Source organism: Perca flavescens, chromosome 16 (genome assembly GCF_004354835.1).
Source record: "Perca flavescens isolate YP-PL-M2 chromosome 16, PFLA_1.0, whole genome shotgun sequence".
Lineage (NCBI taxonomy): Eukaryota > Metazoa > Chordata > Actinopteri > Perciformes > Percidae > Perca > Perca flavescens.
In genome coordinates, this window is record NC_041346.1 from 860,694 (window position 1) to 883,267 (window position 22,574).

Sequence of the window (22,574 nt, forward strand, 5' to 3'; positions counted from 1 at the left end):
AAACAACAAAAACAAAACCTAAATCCTTCTTGTGGCCTGTGTATTCAAAAGGAGTAAAAATCTAGGCGATTTCCTAGGCAGATATTGACTTGGGACTATATTGGGGCTAAGCACAGCACACTGTTACTTGGGCGCAGAGATATCCCGCATCACTTACTCTGTGGATAGGGGTCCATTGGGTCCATTTGGCGTGGGGCGTTTTTTACAGTTGACTTTATCACACCCAGCAGTGTGTATTTTCTTAGCCTCCCCTTTTGAATGCAACATTCAAATTACTACACAAAACATGATATCCTGAGAAAAGTGGATTTTGAGGGGTATAGCTCCATAGACCTCCATTCATTCTGCACTCGCCCCCATATGGAACTGCAACCAGTTCAGAAGCCGGAAGTTTCCTGAGAGTGAAAGTTCTTCCCTTATTAGACATTCTCTGCTTACACATACAGAGAACTGTAATTCAACTTGTATGGACACAAATAGCTAATCTTTACCATAAATAAAATAGGTCCTACACTGAGAAATAAAATCTGTAAAATAACAGAAAAAGGTCTGGCAGCTCATTACCAGGACTTTGCAGCCGTAATTAAAAAATTGAAATTATGTGAGTTACCTACGGTTTGGATACAGAACATTTAAAAAAAAAAACTCTTACAAATGCCGAAAAAAGCCGCAAACACCGGGAAAAAAGCCGTAAAACATTGGAAAAAAGTGGCAAAGAGGTCGTAAAAAAAAGAGACAAAAACATCGTTCAAAGTGTAACAAAGCCTGGACAAAAAATAACTTCACAAATGTCTTAAAGAGACAGTTATGCCTTTTTAAAAAAAAAACAGACTGAATCAAGTTCTAGTTCTATAATTTTTGTTGAAATATACAGACACACAACTGTTAAAACACATTGCTTAGTGTAACTGTTAAACCAATATTTCTTAGTGTAACTGTTAAACCAATATTTCTTAGTGTAACTGTTAAACCGATATTTCTTAGTGTAACTGTTAGATCTTTCTTAGTGTAAGTGTTGAACAGATATTTCTTAGTGTAACTGTTAGATATTTCTTAGTGTAAGTGTTGAACAGATATTTCTTAAAGTGTAGCACAACAAACCTTAAAAGAAAACAAGACATTCTTCTGAATAAAATGCAGATGCATGTATATAAATGAATAGAAAAAGTGCAAACAGAGCTTTGAGCAGCCCCTTCTTCTCTTTTATTATTTCATGACTTCCCTTCCAGAGACGGGCCTGTGACTGTCCTGCCAGTAGTTTGAATCTTGGCTTGAACGGAGTGCGTAGGTGCTCATTGGTGAACCTGGAACCCGACTTGGTGGAGAAAGGTGACTCGCGGCTGTAAATCGATCCATACATGGTCAGGGTGCTACTGTAGTTAGAGCAGGGAAAGCCATGTTTCCATCCACACGTTTTTATGTGAATTAAGAAATATCAAATGAAAAATGCCTTATGGAAACTGTCAAATGTAACTGAATTTCATGAATATCGACACAAAGTTTGTATGTTCGATCTCATCAGATTTTCTCTTAATCAGTAAACGGCTAATAAAGATAAACACTGATGGAAACGTTATTTGCCAAATAAATATTAAATTACAATAAAAAATATATGCGAAAAACGTGCTCTGGTTTATTGGCATTTCTTTAAACCAATCACAATCGTCTTGGGCGGTGCTAAGCCCTGGACGGAGCCACGGTGCCTCTGCTAAATAGTCTCAGGAAGGAACTTGTTTTGGTGGAACATGTGGACGTTCAAAAGTAGTTTTAGTCGAGAGAAAACTCAGATTGGACAGATAGTCTAGCTAGCTGTCTGGATTTACCCTGCAGAGATCTGAGGAGCAGTTAACCATAGTCCTCACAAATCCACCGGAGGTTAGAACCCCGACACAGAGAAAGAGGAAGGGGATGGACATCCGGCTGAATTTCAAACGGCACCTGAACAATCCTGGAAGTGGAACGTTGTGGATATAGACTACATGATTGGACATCAGGGGGACGTCGGGTTGCATTTCTATAAAGATTGAATCATTCTCAAAGCTTCTTCTTTTTTAAGTAAAGATTGCTCATCCCGGTGTTAGGACTTGGCTGTTGTCATTGTTTTGGAACACTAACAAATGATGCCAGGGGATGTAAATCGGTACATACAGGGCTATCCTATTTACTTCTGTTATCTAACATCATCATTGACATTGCTTGCTTTTTTTCTGCAATGCTTTTTTTGTATATTTTAATAATTTCTTAATCCTCTTTTCTACATAGAACCATTAGCATGATGTATGACAAACAGCGAAAACAAGTACAAGAAAACATATTTAATCATTTAACTAGGATTCAGCCACAGCATGCATATTAACAGACTAACACAAAAAGTACTTCAAACACTTCAAATATCAAAAGTTAAGAATACAATCAACACTTCTCAATTAGTGGTGCAACGCTCATTCAAAGTCAGCGGAGAGAACCTGTCAGATTTGATATTAGAGCCCCCCACCCCCCCTGTGAAGACTGGTGCCAGCTACTGCTTTCAGTCCATTTATTGTCCCCAGGTCACATCTTTTTTTCCGTTCATTCTACCACGAGGAGTCGCTAACGCCACAGTTTCAAATCTTACACACGGGCTTTAAAGGAAGTCAACTACTGCTAACAAACTTCAAATGTCCTCCGACTTCTTTATGAATACAATCAAACAATCACAGTATTTCTTTTTTTTCTAAAGAATGCTATTAAACAGAGGTTCCATATTGTGTAATTCCGACATCTTGTCCAGGTCCAGACTCCTTCACAACTCCTCCAACTGCCCAGCTTCTATTTAGTGTACTTGTCCTTTCAGTGCCTATTTCTTCAAAGTCTTTTTTTTTAAAATAATACAGTAGATTTGGAGCAAAACTGATCTAAACCAGCCCCTGACCTAATCCTGCGCCTCCTCTTGTAGCTTAAAATATAGCATCAATAAAATTACAACATATAAAATAAAATAACAAAATTATAATTTTAAAACGACAGCACATTACTCAATTCTTAAAAGACACAGTCGGTCTTGTTGCATGTTTTTATAAAATAAAAAGGTTTCTGATCTACAAAATACAAATAGTTTCAGCACCATGTTGTTTTGCTTTTTCAGATGAAAATATAACAAGCTTTGCATTTTTATGAGAAAGTAAACCATTCTTTGTATGGAAATACACTACAAAAGATAGAAAAATAGTTGTAGTATTGGAGTTGGCAGCGGAGCAGCTGGTTGGTGCAGAGGGATCACATGATGGAGCAGCCTCTCTTGGCCGTGCCACGGTCCTCCTGCACACAAACATTCATGGAACATAAACACACACAACCCCAAAATCTAGATCAGCAGTGACGTTTACATGCACATAATATTCCTTTTATTGTTATTCCGAAAAAGACCACATTCTGTCTAAGCCATTTACATGGCTAATGAAAGGGAGTATTCAATCAAATTTCTGTTTACATGTAACCGTGTAACCTTTTTTTCAAAGTTTTCCAGCGGTGGAGGACTGGTTGGAGGGTGTGAACACAGCATCTCTCTTTCATTCCTTCAACCAGCTTCTAGAAAAGGTCGCCTCCTATCCAAAAACCTGTTGATATTGGAGTCTCTGATAATGTTTAAAAGTAGCTGTGTTTGTCCTTCTTTTCTATTGGCCGTGCATCGCTACCACAGCCCTGCAAACTGTCGGCTGCTTGGTTTGTATATAGTAACCATAGCAATGCACCGTAAGTCGTAAACACGCAAGAGGCTGTAAACTGTCACAAACTGCAGTAAAAACCCTGATTGAGACACAGATTCTGAATGTGTTGTATACATGTCCAAAGAATGCCTCTTAAACCAGAAGTATACCAGAATATGCTGTTTACATGACCTGACTCAAATTGGGACATTGTCACATTCTGAATAATAGTGGAATATTGATGTGCATATAAACATACTCATTGAGGTTTAAAGGCTGACATGTTGAGCAGCTTCAGAGTCATTACCTTCTTCTCTGTGTATCTCAGCTACGTTACTAGGGGTGGCTCTCTCCCAATGCTACACACACACAGATTTTTGAGCCGATAGCGTGGCTGTTAGTCTCACCTGCAGGTTGAAGAGGGCTTCCTCACTGGCCTCCATTCCGTTATCATCTTCCTCATCCTGCTCTTCCAGTGCTGTGTTGTATGTTGTGGTTCTCTTTGCCACCTCCTGAGACACACACACACACACACACACAAGAAAAATCTGACAATGTGTGGAGCATGTGTGTATGAGAGAGAGAGAGAGAGAGTGTGTGCGAGAGAGTGTGTGATTGTGTGTGTGTGTGTATGTGTGTGAGAGAGTGTGTGATTGTGTGTGCATATGTGTGCATGCGTGCGGGTGTGTGTGTGTTCTCACCTCTCCCTGAGGGTTGGTCAGCACCACATGCACGTCCAGCCCTGATCCCCAGGACGACTGGTTCTTCCACAGCAGGTCTGTGGGAGGTTTGGAACTCACACCAGCATCAGACGCCCAAACCTGCAACACAACAATCACTGAGGACCAACCTTCACTCTCAGTAACCAGCTCAGGCCAAGGCTCTGCTGCTACACAGGATAGCACATGCTTAAAAAGTACCAGTGAAGAGACTTTGGAACAGGGGTAATGGTTGACCGCCTTTTGGACACTGACTGAGGACAGTCTGCCCCAGTCATGCCAATGGCTTTTCTGATTGCCAGATAGTCTGTATGAAAAAAAAAAAGGAACGCATGCTCAGATCTTCTTATTAAAAACAGCCAAATCTGATTCAGGTACAGTGCTAGCTAGTTTAGATGCCAATTGGTTTGATTGACAACATTGTGTTTCTGTACTACTGCTGACTCAGCTGTCAATTAACATGTACACCATCCAGCTTGAGAGAAAAGGTTCCTTTATTGCCGTTGCTCAGCACTGACATACATTTGTCTTGATGACATGTTTCTAGACAGGATATCACTCCTAAAAAGGTTCAACAGAAAATGATTAGAAGCCAACTAAAGACAAACTCCTACCGTGACTTTCTGGCCAGCCTTCAGGACATATTTGGGTGTGAACTTGTAGGTAGCTGTAGCATTTCCAATGGTCTTAATCATCTCATAACCAACCATTGCCTGGTCCTGGGACAAACAATCATTGACACATACAGAAATCAATCAGATACAAAGTTCATAGTGGATCTCTTGATACAAGAGTTTTAGCGCTGTCTGAACTCCAAACACACAGCGATTCACCTCCTCTCCAGTGTTGTGGAGACAGATGAACTTGCCGTCCGTGTCGATCTCGTCGATGCAGATCGGTCCTGTGGCCGAGGCAGAGTGAGCGATCGACACCGAGCTGCTGGCTTCCTGTTCCTCCACATCCACGCGCTTCCTCTTTCCCTGAGTGGTGTGCACGCTGCGGCTGCTGGAGGCTCGAGACACCGTGACACGGGCCGAAGGACTGGGAGACAGCTTCAGTCTGGGGGAGGGAGGCAGCACAGTGACAGGTCAGGCTCAGCGGCTGGCAGTGTTCTAGTCCAGACCACCTAAACCCAGACCAAGTCATTACCAAGACCAGAGTGTATCGAGACCGAGTCAAGACCAAGACAGCCATTCACTTTCCTGGGAGTGTGTGTTAAGAGGGGCGGGGAGAGGGGGTCAACAGAAACACATTTCAAATTAGAAATGAGTCAAGTTATTGGTTGCATTTGAAGTAGAGATGGCCCAATACCATTTTTTGCTTCCCAATTCCAATTGGGATACCTGAACTAACAATTAACAAGTGTATACTACAATCCATGTATGGATGGGATATGATTTAACAGCTGTGTACTACTATCTCTGTATGATATGTATAACCGCTGTATACTACTATCTCTGTATGATATGTCTAACAGCTGTATACTACTATCTCTGTATGATATGTCTAACAGCTGTATACTACTATCTCTGTAGATGATATGATATATAACAGCTGTATACTACTATCTCTATGATATGATTTATAACAGCTGTATACTACTATCTCTGTATGATATGATGTATAACAGCTGTATACTACTATCTCTGTATGATATGATGTATAACAGCTGTATACTACTATCTCTGTATGATATGTATAACAGCTGTGTACTACTATATCTGTATATGATATGATGTATAACAGCTGTATACTACTATCTCTGTATATGATATGATGTCTAACAGCTGTATACTACTATCTCTGTATGATATGATGTATAACAGCTGTATACTACTATATCTGTATGGATGTGATATTTAACAGCTGTATACTACTATCTGTATGGATGTGATATTATTTAACAGCTGTATACTACTATCTGTATGGATGTGATATTATTTAACAGCTGTATACTACTATCTCTGTATATGATGTGATGTATAACAGCTGTATACTACTATCTCTGTATATGATGTGATGTATAACAGCTGTATACTACTATCTCTGTATATGATGTGATGTATAACAGCTGTATACTACTATCTCTGTATGGATATGATTTCTATCTCTGTTGTCTGTCTGGTTCAGGTTAAACTCTTTGTGAAACATGAACAAACACAAACAATGAATGCTGTAGAACTTTTTTATTCTCCAGTTTGACTGTCAGTTATAAACAGAAAAACAACAAACTACTTTAACGTAGATTTTCTTTAGGGCTTTATTACATGGTATCGGATCGGTGCATAAACTCCAGTACTTCCCGATACCAGCGTTTTAGGCAGTATCGGAGCCAATACTGGTATCGGAACATCTCTAATTTGAAACAAAGTTTTACATCAAATCACAGTAACAATGTTAACACATAAATCAGACAATGCAGAGGCAACTTACCAATATCCCTACAGTTGAGTCCTCTTCATTTGAGAACGAGTAAATACGGTCGATTCCGAGACCTTCAAAAAGTGGTTTTAAGACCAAGACCGATCTCAAGTTGGGTGCTACAACGGCACCGGTGCCTCAACGACCGGTATCTACCGGACGAAAGCAATAGGGATTTTGGTGCCTCATTTCGGCGCCACTTAAATGCCTGCACTGCTCTCTGATGCTCCGAAACAGACAGAGGCAACAGAAGCATCACTGCACTGGACGCTAGTTATCACTATACTCAACAGCAGCTACTGTTAGCTAGTAGCTGGATTAAACACCGTTCAAATGCTGACAGCTAAACGGTGTAAAGTGGGACTGTTTCACTGGAGAGGATTCCAACAGTGGGACGTCCTACAGTCTGCAGCTGCCGTTGTCAGAAAAACAACAGACCGTGCATTCATTTGAAACTGGTAACCTAAGATGATTGGCCTTAGCAATAAACAAGCCGTTCTTTAATGTCGACTGTCATTTTGTGCTCTTCTTGTTCAATATCTTTAAAAAAAAACAAAAAAAAAGAAAATAAAAAAGTATTGTTTCAGGCACCGGCACCGTTTTGAAAGTATTGCTTTAGCAAAGGTATCGGAAAACTCCCCAAAAGATACCCAACCCCAATCTCGAGTACTAAACACTGGCGGCTGGGTTGGAAATGGAGCGGAAACTCCAGCACCATCACCATTCACACGGAAACCTTCTATGTCCTCACCTCTCTTCCTCTCCCTCCAGGAGTTTGCGGTAGGCGTTGATCTCCATGTCCAGTGCCAGTTTGACATCCAGCAGCTGTTCGTAGTCGTTTAGCTGTTGCTGCATCCTGGCCTGGACCTCGCGGACCTCACGGTCTTTGTCTGCCAGCAGCTTGCGGCTCCGGTCTTTCTCCTGAGCCAAGGTGTCCTCCAGCTCCACGATACGGTCGCGCCAACCACGAGTCTGCATACAGACGGGGAGGTGAGAGTCGGAGGGAACTCTTTATCATACGTCATCTAAAAAGCGTTTGACACCTGCTTCAATAAAATATTATATATATATATATATATATATATATATATATATATATATATATAGATAGATATGTATAAATATATATATATATATATATATATAGAGAGAGAGAGAGAGAGAGATAGAGAGATAGAGATAGAGATAGATAGAGACAGATATAGATAGATAGAGATAGATAGAGAGATATATAGAGATAGAGATAGATAGAGATAGATAGAGAGATATATAGAGATAGAGAGATAGATAGAGATAGATAGAGATTGATATAGATAGATAGATAGATAGAGAGAGATAGATAGATAGAGAGAGAGAGATAGATAGAGAGAGATAGAGATAGATAGAGAGATATAGATAGATAGATATAGACAGATATAGACAGATATAGATAGAGATATAGATAGAGATATAGATAGAGATAGAGAGATATATAGAGATAGAGAAAGATAGAGAGATATAGAGAGAGAGAGATAGAGATAGAGAAAGATAGAGATATATATAGAGAGAGAGAGATAGAGAGAGATATATAGAGAGAGATATATAGAGACAGAGAGACAGAGAGAGACAGAGAGAGACAGAGAGAGATAGAGAGAGATAGAGAGAGAGAGATATAGAGAGATAGAGAGAGATAGAGAGATAGAGAGAGATAGATAGAGATAGATATAGAGAGAGAGAGATAGATAGAGAGAGATATAGAGAGAGATAAAGAGAGAGAGATAGAGATATAGAGAGAGATAGAGAGATAGAGAGATATATAGAGATAGATAGATAGAGAGATATATAGAGATAGATAGATATATATAGAGATAGATAGATAGAGATATAGATAGATAGAGATAGATAGAGATAGATAGATAGATAGAGATAGATAGATGATAGATAGATATATAGAGATAGATAGATAGAGATAGATAGAGAGGTATATAGAGATAGAGATAGATAGAGATATAGATAGATAGATAGAGAGATATAGAGATAGAGATAGATAGAGATAGATAGATAGAGATATATAGAGATAGATAGATAGAGATAGAGAGATAGATAGAGAGATAGATAGAGATAGATAGATATATAGAGATAGAGATAGAGATAGATAGAGATAGATAGATAGATAGATATATAGAGATAGAGATAGAGAGATAGATAGAGATAGATAGATAGAGATATAGATAGATAGAGATAGAGAGATATAGAGAGATAGATAGAGATATAGAGATAGATAGATAGAGATAGAGATAGATAGATAGAGATAGATAGATAGATAGATAGATAGATAGAGATAGATAGATAGATAGATAGATAGATATAGATAGATAGAGATATAGATAGAGATAGATAGATAGAGATAGATAGAGATAGATAGATAGAGATAGATAGAGATAGATAGAGATAGATAGAGATAGATAGATAGATAGAGAGAGATATAGAGAGAGATAGAGAGATAGATAGATAGAGATAGATGAGATAGATAGATAGAGATATATAGAGATAGATATAGAGAGATAGATAGATAGAGAGATATATAGAGATAGATATATAGAGATAGATAGATAGAGATAGATAGAGATAGATAGAGATATAGATAGAGATAGATAGATAGATATAGAGATAGATATAGATAGATAGATAGATAGAGATATAGATATAGAAAGATATATATATATATAGAGATATATATATATATATATATATATATATATATATATATATATATATATATATATATATATATATATATATATATATATATATATATATATATATACACACTTTTTTCTGTGTACAGGCGCTGGTGCACGTAACTTAAAATGTACATGCACCAAACAATTGTACCTGAAGCAGGACAACATGGCGCTGTGGCTGGTGGATCACACAGCACCATCAGAGCATTTCACCACTCTGCTGGATAAGGTGGAACAAGTCTGGAGAAACCTTAAGGGACCTCCGCATGAACATGAGCAGACAGACGCAGCCAGACGAGCTTCTAAAGCTTGTTCAGTTAAAGCTATAGTGTGTAGTTTCTGTCTCACCATGAGGGATTGTAAGTAATGACAACACTACTGTCAGCACGTCCACATGGTACAAGCCTTCCGTGACAACGCACCCCCTAGTTACGCACTCAAGTTTTAACAGGGATTACAATGCTGATAAAGCGGTAGCAACAGTGTACACTTTTCAAAAGCCCACACAGACAAAGCTGGCTGCAGCTGCAGGCTTGCTGCAATATAATGACGAGCTGAAAGCTGCTGCAGTTTGGTTACACTTCCTCTGAGACACACTATATCACGTGTCAAACTCAGGCCCGCAGACCAAAACCGGCCCCTCGCAAATTAGACCCTGCCCGCATATCAATTTAGGCTCACAACAAATTTTGGCCTGACTAGCTGTGCCCTAAACCAAAAAGACGGGAAAATTATTTTGACAGTTGAGTTTGACACTCCTCCGCTAAATCAAGTGCTCTAGTAACTAGGGCTGGGCATCATTCAAAATCTTTAGATCCGGTGCCAATTCGATACCTCAGTTTCGATGCCGGTTCCTAACGATACTTTTTTCGATACCATATGTTTTAAACACAAAGCTTTTATTTTCCTACTTAATTGTAAATCAAAACCGTTATCAAAATGTAAAAATTTTGGTAACACTGCTCACTCAGAGTAACATTAATAAATTTGCCTTGCCTTACAAGCTCAGCCTGTCAGTCAGTCATCAGGGCAGAAAAACCACCGTTGTGTCTGCTTTTCTAAGAGGAAGTGTAACGTCAACAGCACCGCGACCGCTTTCACCTCGCCATTAATATCATATCGCAGCAAACGCTGTCTGGGTGAAGTTTTGAAAAACTGTAAACACACATGAAAACACTTTATCGGCATTGCCGTGACTCACTGTGACTTCAACCAAACTGCAGAGCAGACGACGTAGTTTACTCTGTCCGCATCTCTCCGTGTGTGTGTGTGTGTGTGTGTGTGTGTGTGTGTGTGTGTGTGTGTGTCTTGGTCGCAGCTCTGCTCTCTGTCAGTATGCAGAGAGGACAGATAAGCTTACGCTTACGTGTTCAGACGCTTTTGGAACCAAAATTTGGCACCGAAAGATTAATAAATTTGTCGATACTCATAGGATCGGATTTTTTCGGGTGCCATAAAAGGATCGAAACTGTAGAGAAGTTCATGGGAGCTACAGACGCTTGCTGGCCACAGCACACCGCAGGATGGACAGACATGTAGCCGACACAATGAGTCTCTGACCCCCGCTGGAGGCGATTTGGCCGATCAGATCAAAATCTGTCCTCACTGCGTGGTCAAGGACTATCCCATCACTCAAAACACATTTTAATGCAGGTGTAAAGGGGGTTTTGTGTGAATGATGGACCAAACTTTGTGCAAAGATTGGCACTTGACAGATTTCAGATATACTTGAAAACCAGATGAGGCAGTTTTCACAGAGACGGTTTAGAGCCTAAAGGCTGATTTATGCTTCTGCGTCAAATTGACGGCGTACCCCCACAGACCCCTCTGCGTCACCGTGAACCCCCCTCCTAGAAGAAGAAGAAAAACTGGCAGCAACATTGCCATCAATGCTTCGATGTGATTCACTGACCTACTTCGTCGGATCGAGCCTGTCATTCACCATAAAAGAACTCATCTTAACCCGGTAAGTTTAAAAGAGAGACTTGTAGTCACTCTGAGAGTCCTGGCATCCGGTTGTCGGCGAACTCATTCAGGCCTCCTGTTTCCGCTTTGTCGCGCGCCGCAAAAAAAAAAAAAAAAAAAAAAAAAAAAAGAGCCGTGCGCGACCTTGGCTCGCGTGCCATAAATTGGACGCGCCGGCCGGATATTACATAATTTTGACGTCACAATATTGCGCGCCACCTTGGCTGCGTCTACTATATAACGGCTTTAAAACACCCTTTAGTCCGCTCTAAAAATGTATAGCAGGGCCAGTTGAACCTGTGTGAGTCTCCAATTGTGATGTCACAGAGTGACGAGAGTGTGATACACGGAATAAAGAGAGTGAAAAATCAGCTGCACTTGAAAACAAACTTGGTTACGCTGCATAAATGTGATTTAACTGCTTTAACGGAAATATTTCATGTTTCACTTTTACTGGAGAAAAAAGAAGGCTAAAAGTATCTGGAAACTCTCCCAACAGGACTAATCTGATCAGTACAGGTGTTGGTAAAGGTAGGATATTAGATTCAGCACGGAGATAAATGTGGTTGGCTTTAGATTGTATCAAATTCTAACAAGAACAAAAAAGGTAAATGTAAAACAAAATGCCAACCTCCTTCTGCATGGCTGCCATCTGGGCGGTGAGGCTCTCGATCCTCAGGCTGGACTCTCTGAGCTCCTCTCGGCTCATGTTGGCTGATGCTCCGTTCATCTCAGACAGCCGACGCAGGTCGTCCAGCTGGAGACCAACACACAGCAACATCAACACCGTTTCCTCTTCATCACACGCTGAAAGAGGAACTGAGCAGCGGCAGTCACTTCCTGACATGCAGGACGTTTTAGTTTGGTATGTAACTTACAGGTTCACTTGATTGTAAACACAAACTGATTGTTGCTTAGTTGCATATTGTGTAGGAGGAGGATGATTTAAACTGGTCCGTCAACATCCTGCAGAAGGCATCAGTGTGTTTTGGCATTCACCTTTTATCATTTATCATAGTGTCAGTCAGGGGTGTGGATCTCTAGGCACCTATGGGATTTAGAGGGCTAGGATGCAATGATAAGTACGAGGATTGATGGATCTTAATGCATCAAAATATTTAGGTGCTTAGTTCAAATCTGCACTTGTGTTAAATGTTGGAAAAGATAAAAAATTAGTGAATGAATTTACATTTGTATCTCTGCATTTGCACCCTAGAACCCAGTTGGCAAAAGTGCATCTGAACAATTAATAAAAAACTGTACTCATAAATAGTATTTTGAGTTGAGTTGATACCTATGTCAACATATAATTGTGTATTTTAATACTCTAGCATATAATATTTCAGACAACTCTGTTCGTCTAACTTTGTTGCAACAGTTTGTTTGGCCCTTTCCTGTTTCAACATAACTGTGACCCCGCCCACAAAGCCAGCACCATAAAGAAATAATGTTTCCTGTCTGCTGTGGAAGAACCTGACCGGCATTCACAGAGCCCGGACCTCACCCCCATCCAACAACGTTAGCCTGGCTCAAGATCAGCGATGGACCACAGAATGTGTGTCTGCATGGGGTTGTCCCCCACCACCGAAAACATGTTTCCATCCCTCTCAATCAATTGGAAGTCGCTTTGGATAAAAGCATCAGCTAAATGACATGTAATGTACCACATATGGCTGTATTGTTTGACCATACACATACTTTGTACATGTTGTGTAGTTTTGCACTCTTAGCAATCACACTTTATATCATGGCCACAGAAATGACTCATCTCTGATTGGCTGGCTGTTGTCTGATAAAAATCTATTGTGACACTTCATGCATAGTTTGTCTCATGGCTCGTGAGTTACAGTGTATGGTTATATTTTTATGTTGCTTTTTAGCTTTTTCTGAGTAAGAGAGACATATAATCCTCCCTGTCACAGCAGGTACAGACAGAAGAGGTTTATGTCAGTCAGCTCGTTCACATGGAATGGATTATTACGTGAATGGAGAATACCAAGACTGTGTATGTGCGGACATACTTTGGCCACGTAGGTGCTCTCCATGTTGTCCTTGTACATCTTGATCTGCTCTTCATTCTGAGCTCTCATGTCAGTCAGGGCCTGGGTCAGTTTATATTCGTACTCCTCCTTCCGTCCAGAGTCCACCTCCACCAGCCGGGCCTCGTACCGCTGCCGTGCCTCCTTCACTTCCTGTAGCACAGCACACAGGCAGCATTCAGACACTTTGATCCTGTCCTGATTAACTCAAGTCAACACTGGTAAGGTTACACAGACACCAAATCAAAACAGAAACAAATGGGATTCATACATTTAATGCAAAACATTATTAAGACATTCAATTATTATGCAGCCCTACTGAAACCTAAGCTCATCATGCTTTTGCTGATGTGACTCTTTGATTTTAGACCAGTCTGAAAGAAGCCAAATCACTTAAAATTAGATTTCTCTTACTGTCAGTAAATCTGTGTGTGCAACACAGTCTGCTATGTCTTCCTTCCCTGCTCAGCTTCATTGTTGTTAAAACCTATCAGTCACACACGAGCATTACTTCACTGCACAAAATAGTCCCCAACAAATGCACAGTTTCCTCCTGTTTGAGTAATGTTTTCTAACAACTACAGTGGCCTGCTGTTTGAGTAAATTACTGAGCTTAAAGAAAATTAAAATATACACTGGCAAGCATTTCTACAATTTTTCTTTTTTTTTTTTTAAACTTTGTCTTTTGATTCTCTATTCTGTCAGATGTGCACTCTTTATTCTGCTCATTTTGTGTTCCGTTGTGCTGGCTTTATTTTATAGAAATCTAAAAATGGGAAAAATTTGGACCTCCTCTTGCATGCTCTTGCGGAAGATCATTTCCTCTGTCATACTCTGGCAGCGGTTTTCCAAATCGACGCGCAGCAGCATCTCATCTCCAAGTTGCTTCTTGGCCTGAGCGAGACCTGTATCCATCTGAAAACAAACAAGAACAGGTAGTGCTTTAAAAACAAGTCTTGATGAATGGAAAAGGGTTATCAAGTTAAGAGTCTAGAACAGCTCTCAAAAGAAAAACCGGCCACACCACAAAGAACGTGAGAGACAATCACAAATAACATTCAGAAATAAAAGCACATATTTACAAATCCGATCTCTCTGCATCACTCCATTCAATGGTCAAAGGAAGAGGAAATCTTTTGAGCCTGATCATATTCATGTTGCAGCAGTGCAATACCTCCTGCAGCTGTTCTCGCAGGTCGGCCAGTGTGGCCCCCAGGCCTCCGTTCTCAGACAGCGCTGTAGCCAGCAGGGCCTCTTTGGAGTTCAGCTGAGCCTCCAAGTCCTTCAGCCTGGCCTGTGCGCTGGCTGCCTCAGAGTCCTTCTTGTTGTAGCTGGAAGGAGAATGACAAGGCATGTTGAGTGCATGTGGATGACACATGGGCGTACATTTCATCTAACAGATAAACATAAAATCCTTAAGAGCTATTACTGAGAGGGACACAAATAATACATACAAATGTCTACTTGTATATGATATGTGTAGTCGTGGCAACGCGGTTTTATTCACTTTAAACATCAGATGAAGTGATTCTTTTCTCTGATGATGATGATGATGATGATGATGATGATGATGATGACAACGATGACGAAGATGATGATGATCTGAGCCTCCTAGCAAGCAAGCAACCTAGCTAACTAGCCAGCCAGCCGGTGACTAAATTATTAAAGTTTAACAAGTTAATGTGTCATTCCCACCCTCTCATGTCACAGCGTAGGAAAGCCCAGCGCTCTAACCAGAGGAGGGACACTTTGTCCGGCTCATCTTCTGGAACCAGTGTGTAGCATGAAGGCACGGAGGGTGGAATTAGCAAGCTAGCATTAGCTAACTAACTATCCATCAAGCTACCAAACAAGCTGAGCAACTTTATACCTGCTAACATAGGGGACTTGTGGAAAGATAAATCATTTTTTTGTCATGACTATTTTAAAATTTACTTTAAATGTTTCTAAACTTAAAACGCATTGGTTTTTTTAGTAAGTAAGTAAAGTTTATTTCTATAGCACATTTAAAAACCAAAAGACCAAAGTGCTGTACATAGTGCATTAGCTACAGGGTAATTTTACCCCGTTTTCATTTGTATCGTTTTACTATCGTTAGCGTGGCACAGCGTTAGACGTGGTAAGCCAATACAAGTACTTGGGCACCATTTTAGATGATGAATTGAACTTTGAGACCAATACAGACAACATATGTAAAATAAAAAAAAATACAAAGCCAATCAGAGACTATTTTCTTTTAAGAAAGCTGAAGGGGTTTAATGTTAACAGATCACTTTTGACAACTTTTTACTCATCTTTTGTTGAGTCAATCTTAACCTTTGCCATGATCTGCTGGTTTGGCAATTTGAGTGTAACCAACAAGAACAAACCGGGAAAAATTGTAAACATATCTCGGAAAATAATTGGCACTGAGCTCAACAGCATTAGGTCTGTGTATGAGGCCAGAGCCACAAAGAGGGCAATGGCCGTTTTGGCTAACACCACTCACCCACTACACTCTGAGTTTTGCCTCCTACCATCAGGAAGGAGGTCTACCTTCCAAAAACTAACAGATACCAGAGATCATTCGTACCATCAGCTGTTGGGTTTCTCAATAAACCATAGTTCATCCGCCATCCCTGCCCATTACACAGCATATATTTGTCATCTTTTTATGTGTAGTGTACATGTGTATTTATGGTTTTATTTACTATTTTAGGTTTTATGTGCTTTTTTTGTGCTAATGTGTTGCTACATGTTGTGAACCAAATTGCCTCTTGGGGACATTAAAGACATTTCAACGTCAACTTCAACTACTTACAATTATTTTAAGTATTTATTATATACACAATGTGTATAACAGTGTGGTTTTAATAATATTTTCGGGGGGGGGAACCCTCAGATGGGGTGGGCCCTCCTGACACCCCCCCCCACAGCGATTTCGCCTATGAGATGACAGTGTGTGATGCTGCTCAAGGACCAAAAGGTACTCCAGGGTTTCCCCGAATACAAGTCTGACACATGTTAAGACCCAAAACCAGACCTGATGAGGCAGGCAGAGGGACACAGTGGGTCTTCACTGACTACACTGGAAGGACAACTGCAGATACAAACTTTAACAACAAAGGTTAACATGGAGCCAGAACAGGCAGATATTTCTGTCGGTGTATTTAAGAAAGGGACAATGCACATTAACAATGTTTAACAGTTTGCCCATAGTGCTCAGGACTATCTATCAAGATGCACAATTCACATAAACATTTAATTAACAATTACAATCATTCGTTTCACTGCAAGATTTAACTTCAGATGGTATCAGGCAGAAATTAGGAGTAGTAGTGTAGTAGTCTCTGTGATTTTAATACATTTCTGTATAATTAAATTTCCGTTTAGTTTTTTTCTTTTGTATTAACAGTCATATAGCCTAACAAGGTATACATTAATGTGTCATCCCTGCAGAATACATATCCCGATAGCCCAGCTTGTCCTGAAAACAATCATGTCTATACCTTCTACAAGCATTATTACACAAGGAGACCAGGGAACACAAATATTGAGAAAAAAAAAAAAAAATGGCTTAGAGGGTTAAAGTCGAGTTGTTACTAATACTTTGCTCACTCACTCAATGAAGATAGACATCCCCCAGGCAGAAACGTTAAAAAAAAAGCAAACCGGGTCCTCTGGTGACCAAAACAGATCAGAACTAACAGAAAATAAGTTTATTTATGTCATGTTTGCACTGCAAATATATTTTATTATGCGTTTTTGCATTATTTGTCCGATTTTTCCTGTTTAGATTAGCCAAGCCATATATTCCAGTTGGACATCTGTTTCCAAACTCTGATCCTGGGTTAACAAAGTCAACAATGGAAGAGTTTCAATGGGTTTGGGAGTAAAATGTTATGTTGGAAAAGCTCTGCTGGGCCAGAGGCAAGCTTTTTCCTCATTCCTCATGTGTGTGCCTGAGGGTTACAATGGGTGGGTAGGACTGCTGTGAAGTGAACAAACTATGAGTGGAATGTACAATGGTATGTCTGCTTTTTTACGTTTTACTGAGAAACATTAGCTGGGAGTAGGGTTGTGCCGATGGACGACATCATCGTCCATCGTGATGGCTGGCCGACATCACGATGGAGAGCCACCATCGTGATGTGTCTCCCCCCGGTCAAAACACACCAATCCTAGTCGCAGGCGCTGGATGGGAAATTGACAAGTGCGTCGGTCTTAAACTAGCAAAGACACAAAGACAAGATTGGCTGTAGTGATACATTCTCTCTCTCTCTCTCTCCCTGTCGGTTGTAGCTCGCTCTACCTTCTAGTAACGTTGGACACAGCGGTCTCTAGTGAGAGAGAAAAAAGCGTTAAAAGGGGAACGCTATCACATTTCCTTTCTCCCCTCATTGGACTAAGTTGGCGACACTACTCTGTGCGTGGATCAATAAGTCAGTCTGAGGTCCTGTAGGTACGGGACGATGTTATGAAGGATTTATGAATGTACGTTAGCAACGGGCTAATTCACGAGGGTGCTATTTTATGTGTGAGCTAATATTGCGCATCTGTTAATGTGCGCTGCAAGAGTTATATTTCTGTTTATTGAATGCGTTATTCAGTGCAAACATAACCGTGAATGTAGTTTAAACTCAGTAATGATGGTAGGTTAGGTTATTACTGTTGCTCTGTTGAAGGCAGACGTCCCACTGTACTGTCGTTATGCAGATCACGGACATCCGATTGACTTTACTGCACCGTAGTTAAGTGAAAGTAGGACAAGTTGTAGGTCAAAAACATTTTCTGGCTTCTTTTCTCGGCCTAGAAGCCACCAATTTCTAAAAGATTTTCAAATTTCAACTACATAAATGACCCAATTTAAAGATATATTCATCTTTCCAACAGTGAGATATCCCTTTAAGTGTCGGGACATTCCGGCACCATCTGTCTATTGTGTTCCAAGACAGCCGTGCTGCGATTGGATTTCATAAGGGTGAATTGTTAAATTGTTACAATGTAATTTAAAATCTGCTTTAAAAATACACATATATGTTTATTTAGCATGTTTGTTTTGTCCATATGTGCTTGTGCTGTGTTCTGCCCGGTCTCAGCTGCTACAATTTCTGGTTTGCCCCCCCCCTTGCTCAAATGTCAAACTCCGCATATGCCCCCCCCATGTCCCTGACTCCTCAACGGGAGGTGCTGTGACCTCTGACCCCTGGGGTCCGTTTCAGGAAGGAGGTTTAACAAACTCTGAGTCTAACCCTGATGTCTGAGTTGATTTACCCTGAGATGAGAAACTGAGTTTTCGGTTCTAGAACAGCTGATTTGAGTTGGTTCAATCAACTCGGAGTAGGTTCACTCAGGGTTACGCGCGTGCACCACCAGAATAAAAAGGCAGCATGAATAGAGCCATGATACTACGATTCACCATGGTAACAACCACAAACAAACGGGTCGGTGGAAATACTCATACGCACAAACAGCGAGTTTGAACATGCATTTCGGGGCGGCTGTGGCTCAGTGGTAGAGTGGTAATCGGAAGGTTGGTGGTTCGATCCCTGGCCCTGCAGTCCCATGTCGAAGTGTCCTTGAGCAAGACACTGAACCAGAGTTGCCCCCGATGCAGTGCATCAGAGTGTGAGTGTTTATCTGATGAGCAGGTTGCACCTTGTACGGCAGCCTTGGCCAAATTGTATGAACGTGTGTGAAGGGTGAATGGTTCCTGTCCTATGTTAAAGCGCTTTGAGTAGTCGTTAAGACTAGAAAAGCGCTATATAAATACAGTCCATTTACAGTGCAGTGTTTTCCCTAGGTTTGTGGAGGACTTGGGTGTGCATATTTGGCGGGGGTTTGGGTCCTTCCTCAAAAATGTTTTTCAATAAAAATGCAATTTGACATCATTTTGGATGTTATTACCTGTTATTATCTCTGTGTCTAAAACATTGGAAAAACTAGAGCAGATAATAGATAACACTCAAAAAAACTAGATGACAAAACTTGCTAAACAAGTCCAACTACAGTCATTACATTAGATTCAACTTTATTGTCATTGTGCAGAGTACAAGTATAGAGACAGCAAAATGCAGTTTGCGTCTAACCAGAAGTGCAAAAAAGCAGAGAAGTGCAATATGATATACAAAGTATAGACAGGACAAGAAATATAGTGCAGTGTTATAAGAGCAGAATAAATATGGCTATGTAATATGAACAACATGTACAGATATGTAGTGCTGTCCTCGACTAAAGAAATTCTTAGTTGACTAACACTTATACAATTTTGTCGACTAATTGATTAGTTGATTTAATTGAGAGGTGGTCAAGACTAGAAAAGCACAATATAAATGTAGTTAATTAACCATCTGTAAAACTGAGTTTCTCCACAATTATTCCTGCAAAAGCACCACTTTAAATCTTGTGTTTACCATAAATGTGCTCATGAGTTTCTTGGAAATGAGTAATTAAGCATGAATAAGCATAAAAAATGACTAATCGACTAAAGAAATCTTAGTCGACTAAGACCAAAACGACCAATTAGTCGACTAATCGACTAAGAGGTGGCAGCCCTACAGATATGTGCAATGTAGTAGCAGTGACATTATACTAGTAGTAAGAATATTATAGATATGCAGTGTATTAGCAGAATAGATCTGAGAAAAGTCTTTGTTAATTTGATGCTTTTTTTTCCAGCTCTTAGTGTTTACTGCGCTTTTTTTTGCTGCATTTTACATTCATTTAGCTAAGGTGCTGCCAACAATGGTTCAGGTTGCACCTAAGACTTCTAATGCCAGGGAAAACCCTGCAGCGGTTTTAATCTTTCAGGGTTTAGTCCCTCTCGGCTGCATTTGTTTGGACTGCTAACAGCCGCAACAGTCTGTAAAGTAAATGAGGCACGATCCAGACACGTGTTAAAAAATAAAGACTAAGTGAACAGATGGATAATGTCAACTGGCCATCAGACTCAAACAGGCTGTCCCTGCCACCTGTGTTCTGCTGTCAGAGTGTGTGACCACACACACAGTACTTCCTCTGTTCAACAACACACAACAGCACCACACCTGACGCCTCAGACTCAACAGCACGGGTGTGTAGTTACATGTGTATCTGGGATGCAGTATACTCTTTTCACAGAGTGCTAATACTACATTTGTTTAGTAACAGCAGACCTCTGCAACATTCGTATCACCATCCTGTGGAACTTCACATGCTCATCATCTAAGTTGTTTTCAGCTCATTCAATTTCACACAGAACCGAGAGGACATGAAATTACACACAGCTGTGAGTCAGTGCCAATTTCTAATTTTTCAACACAACACTGCTTGGTGTTTATTAGGCAGGAAAACATAAGCATTTTCTAACACATTTTAACCATACAGGGGGAAACCCTCCACATAGTCTATGCATGCACTTTCGGTCAACAGCTGTGAGTAACAGTTGCAGCTGTCAAATCCTGTCGGATAAATGGGGACTACACACAGCACACTTATGTTTCCTGTCTATCAATACATGGGTGCTGTGTAGCCTATACAAATGACAAAGAAATGCAATCTAGGTATTAAAATGATGTCATATACGTCTGAAGCACATTTCCTCAACACACAGTAAATCTGTGGACCACTTCAATCTGAGCAAAAGCGAAATACTCCCAACAAGTTTGCGTTTTCCTCAAAAACTAAAACTCTGTGTGCCACTGTTCGCGTCTCCCTGTCTAATTAAACCACAGGCAGGCCTACTACTAAATGTTTCTGCCTTATCAATTAATTTCTATAAAGTACACTTAGTTATATTTTTATTATTCGCTTTTTTTAAATTTAGCATTAGGAGAATAAATCTCAAACCGGCTTTTTAAAATGTAATTACATTTTAAAAAGCCGGTTTGAGATTTATTCTCTTTCAGTTACACGGACAATGGCGGGCGGGTAACGTGAAAGGCCACTGTCAATCATTTCAAAATAACTGTTCATTATTTCTACCATTTCAACTAAACGACTGTAACTAGCCTTATATCTAATGTGAGAGCGGCGAATAACGAGCTCCAGCTCGAGTGAAGAGCCCGTTAAATCCTCTTTCTTCTAGAAGCAGAGTCGGAGTGACGCGCGCACCGGACCAGATGAGCGTGCCAACGTTTTGCGTGCGTAATGTTGAAAAAGTGGCTCGAAAATCAAAGTCGGCATATAGCATTTAGCTAGCGACCCGGCGTCCCTGTCCGTAGTGGACCGTTTAACGTGATTCGAGTGTGTGAGGCACTTACTTCTGTAGAAGCTGCTCATGCTCGGATGTGATCTTCCCCAGCTCGATCTGCAGCCAGGCCCGCTCCTTGGACGACTCATCCAGACACTTTCTGGCGTCGGCTAGCTCCGTCTCGTAGAGGGCTTTCAGCCCGCTGACCTCCCGGCTCCTTACGTCTTCCCTCTCGTTAATTTGAAGGTGGAGGACGCTGTTTTCAGACTCCAAACTACGGACTTTATCGATGTAAACGGCCAGGCGGTCGTTGAGGTCCCTGAGCTGTTGCTTCTCCTGCAGTCTGCTGATCCTGGTCGGGCTCAGCGGAGTGCCGCCGCCGCCGCACGTGCTTCTCTGCCCGGTCGGAGTTGCCGCCGCGGTAGCCATTGTAGAAGACTAAATGACCCGTAAGAAAGACACTAACCAAACCAAGATATGAGTTGTGCAGGTTTAACGATTTCTAGTTAAACGCTCAACAACATAAACAACCAGCAGCTCCGAAAACTAGCCTCCAAGTGGCTTTTCTCACCCGAACGAAAGCGGGGTTGGCTTCTAATATGGCGGCTCATTGAATATTTCACGTTGTTTATCAGTAGCCAATGGCGTAGCTGGACGCAGTGCGTTCTTTCAACTTGGGTTCACTCGTAACTGTGACCAGCGCATGCCGTAACTGTACCGTAGAGGCGGAGTCGATTTTGCATCTTGTATTCTATAGTAGGCGACATTACCTCGGGTTTAGCAACTGACCCCGAGCGTCCTGGTGTCAATAACAAACGCTGCCTGAATTTTCTGATAACCGCCGAGCCTGAAATCATTACATTGTATCGTTT

At 40.7% G+C, this 22,574-nt stretch overlaps 1 protein-coding gene across 1 annotated transcript; it reads right to left on the minus strand.

Annotated features, from left to right (window-relative positions):
- Nucleotides 1-2,300: 2,300 nt before the first annotated feature.
- Nucleotides 2,301-22,361, minus strand: lmnb1 (lamin B1). Its single transcript, XM_028601935.1, has 11 exons — nucleotides 21,773-22,361; nucleotides 14,728-14,884; nucleotides 14,343-14,468; nucleotides 13,536-13,706; nucleotides 12,146-12,271; nucleotides 7,578-7,798; nucleotides 5,239-5,464; nucleotides 5,020-5,124; nucleotides 4,388-4,507; nucleotides 4,094-4,198; nucleotides 2,301-3,297 (listed from the first exon to the last, which is right to left on the minus strand). The coding sequence occupies exons 1-11, from the start codon at nucleotides 22,129-22,131 to the stop codon at nucleotides 3,256-3,258; spliced, it is 1,758 nt and encodes a 585-aa protein (XP_028457736.1). The 5' UTR covers nucleotides 22,132-22,361; the 3' UTR covers nucleotides 2,301-3,255.
- Nucleotides 22,362-22,574: the final 213 nt, after the last annotated feature.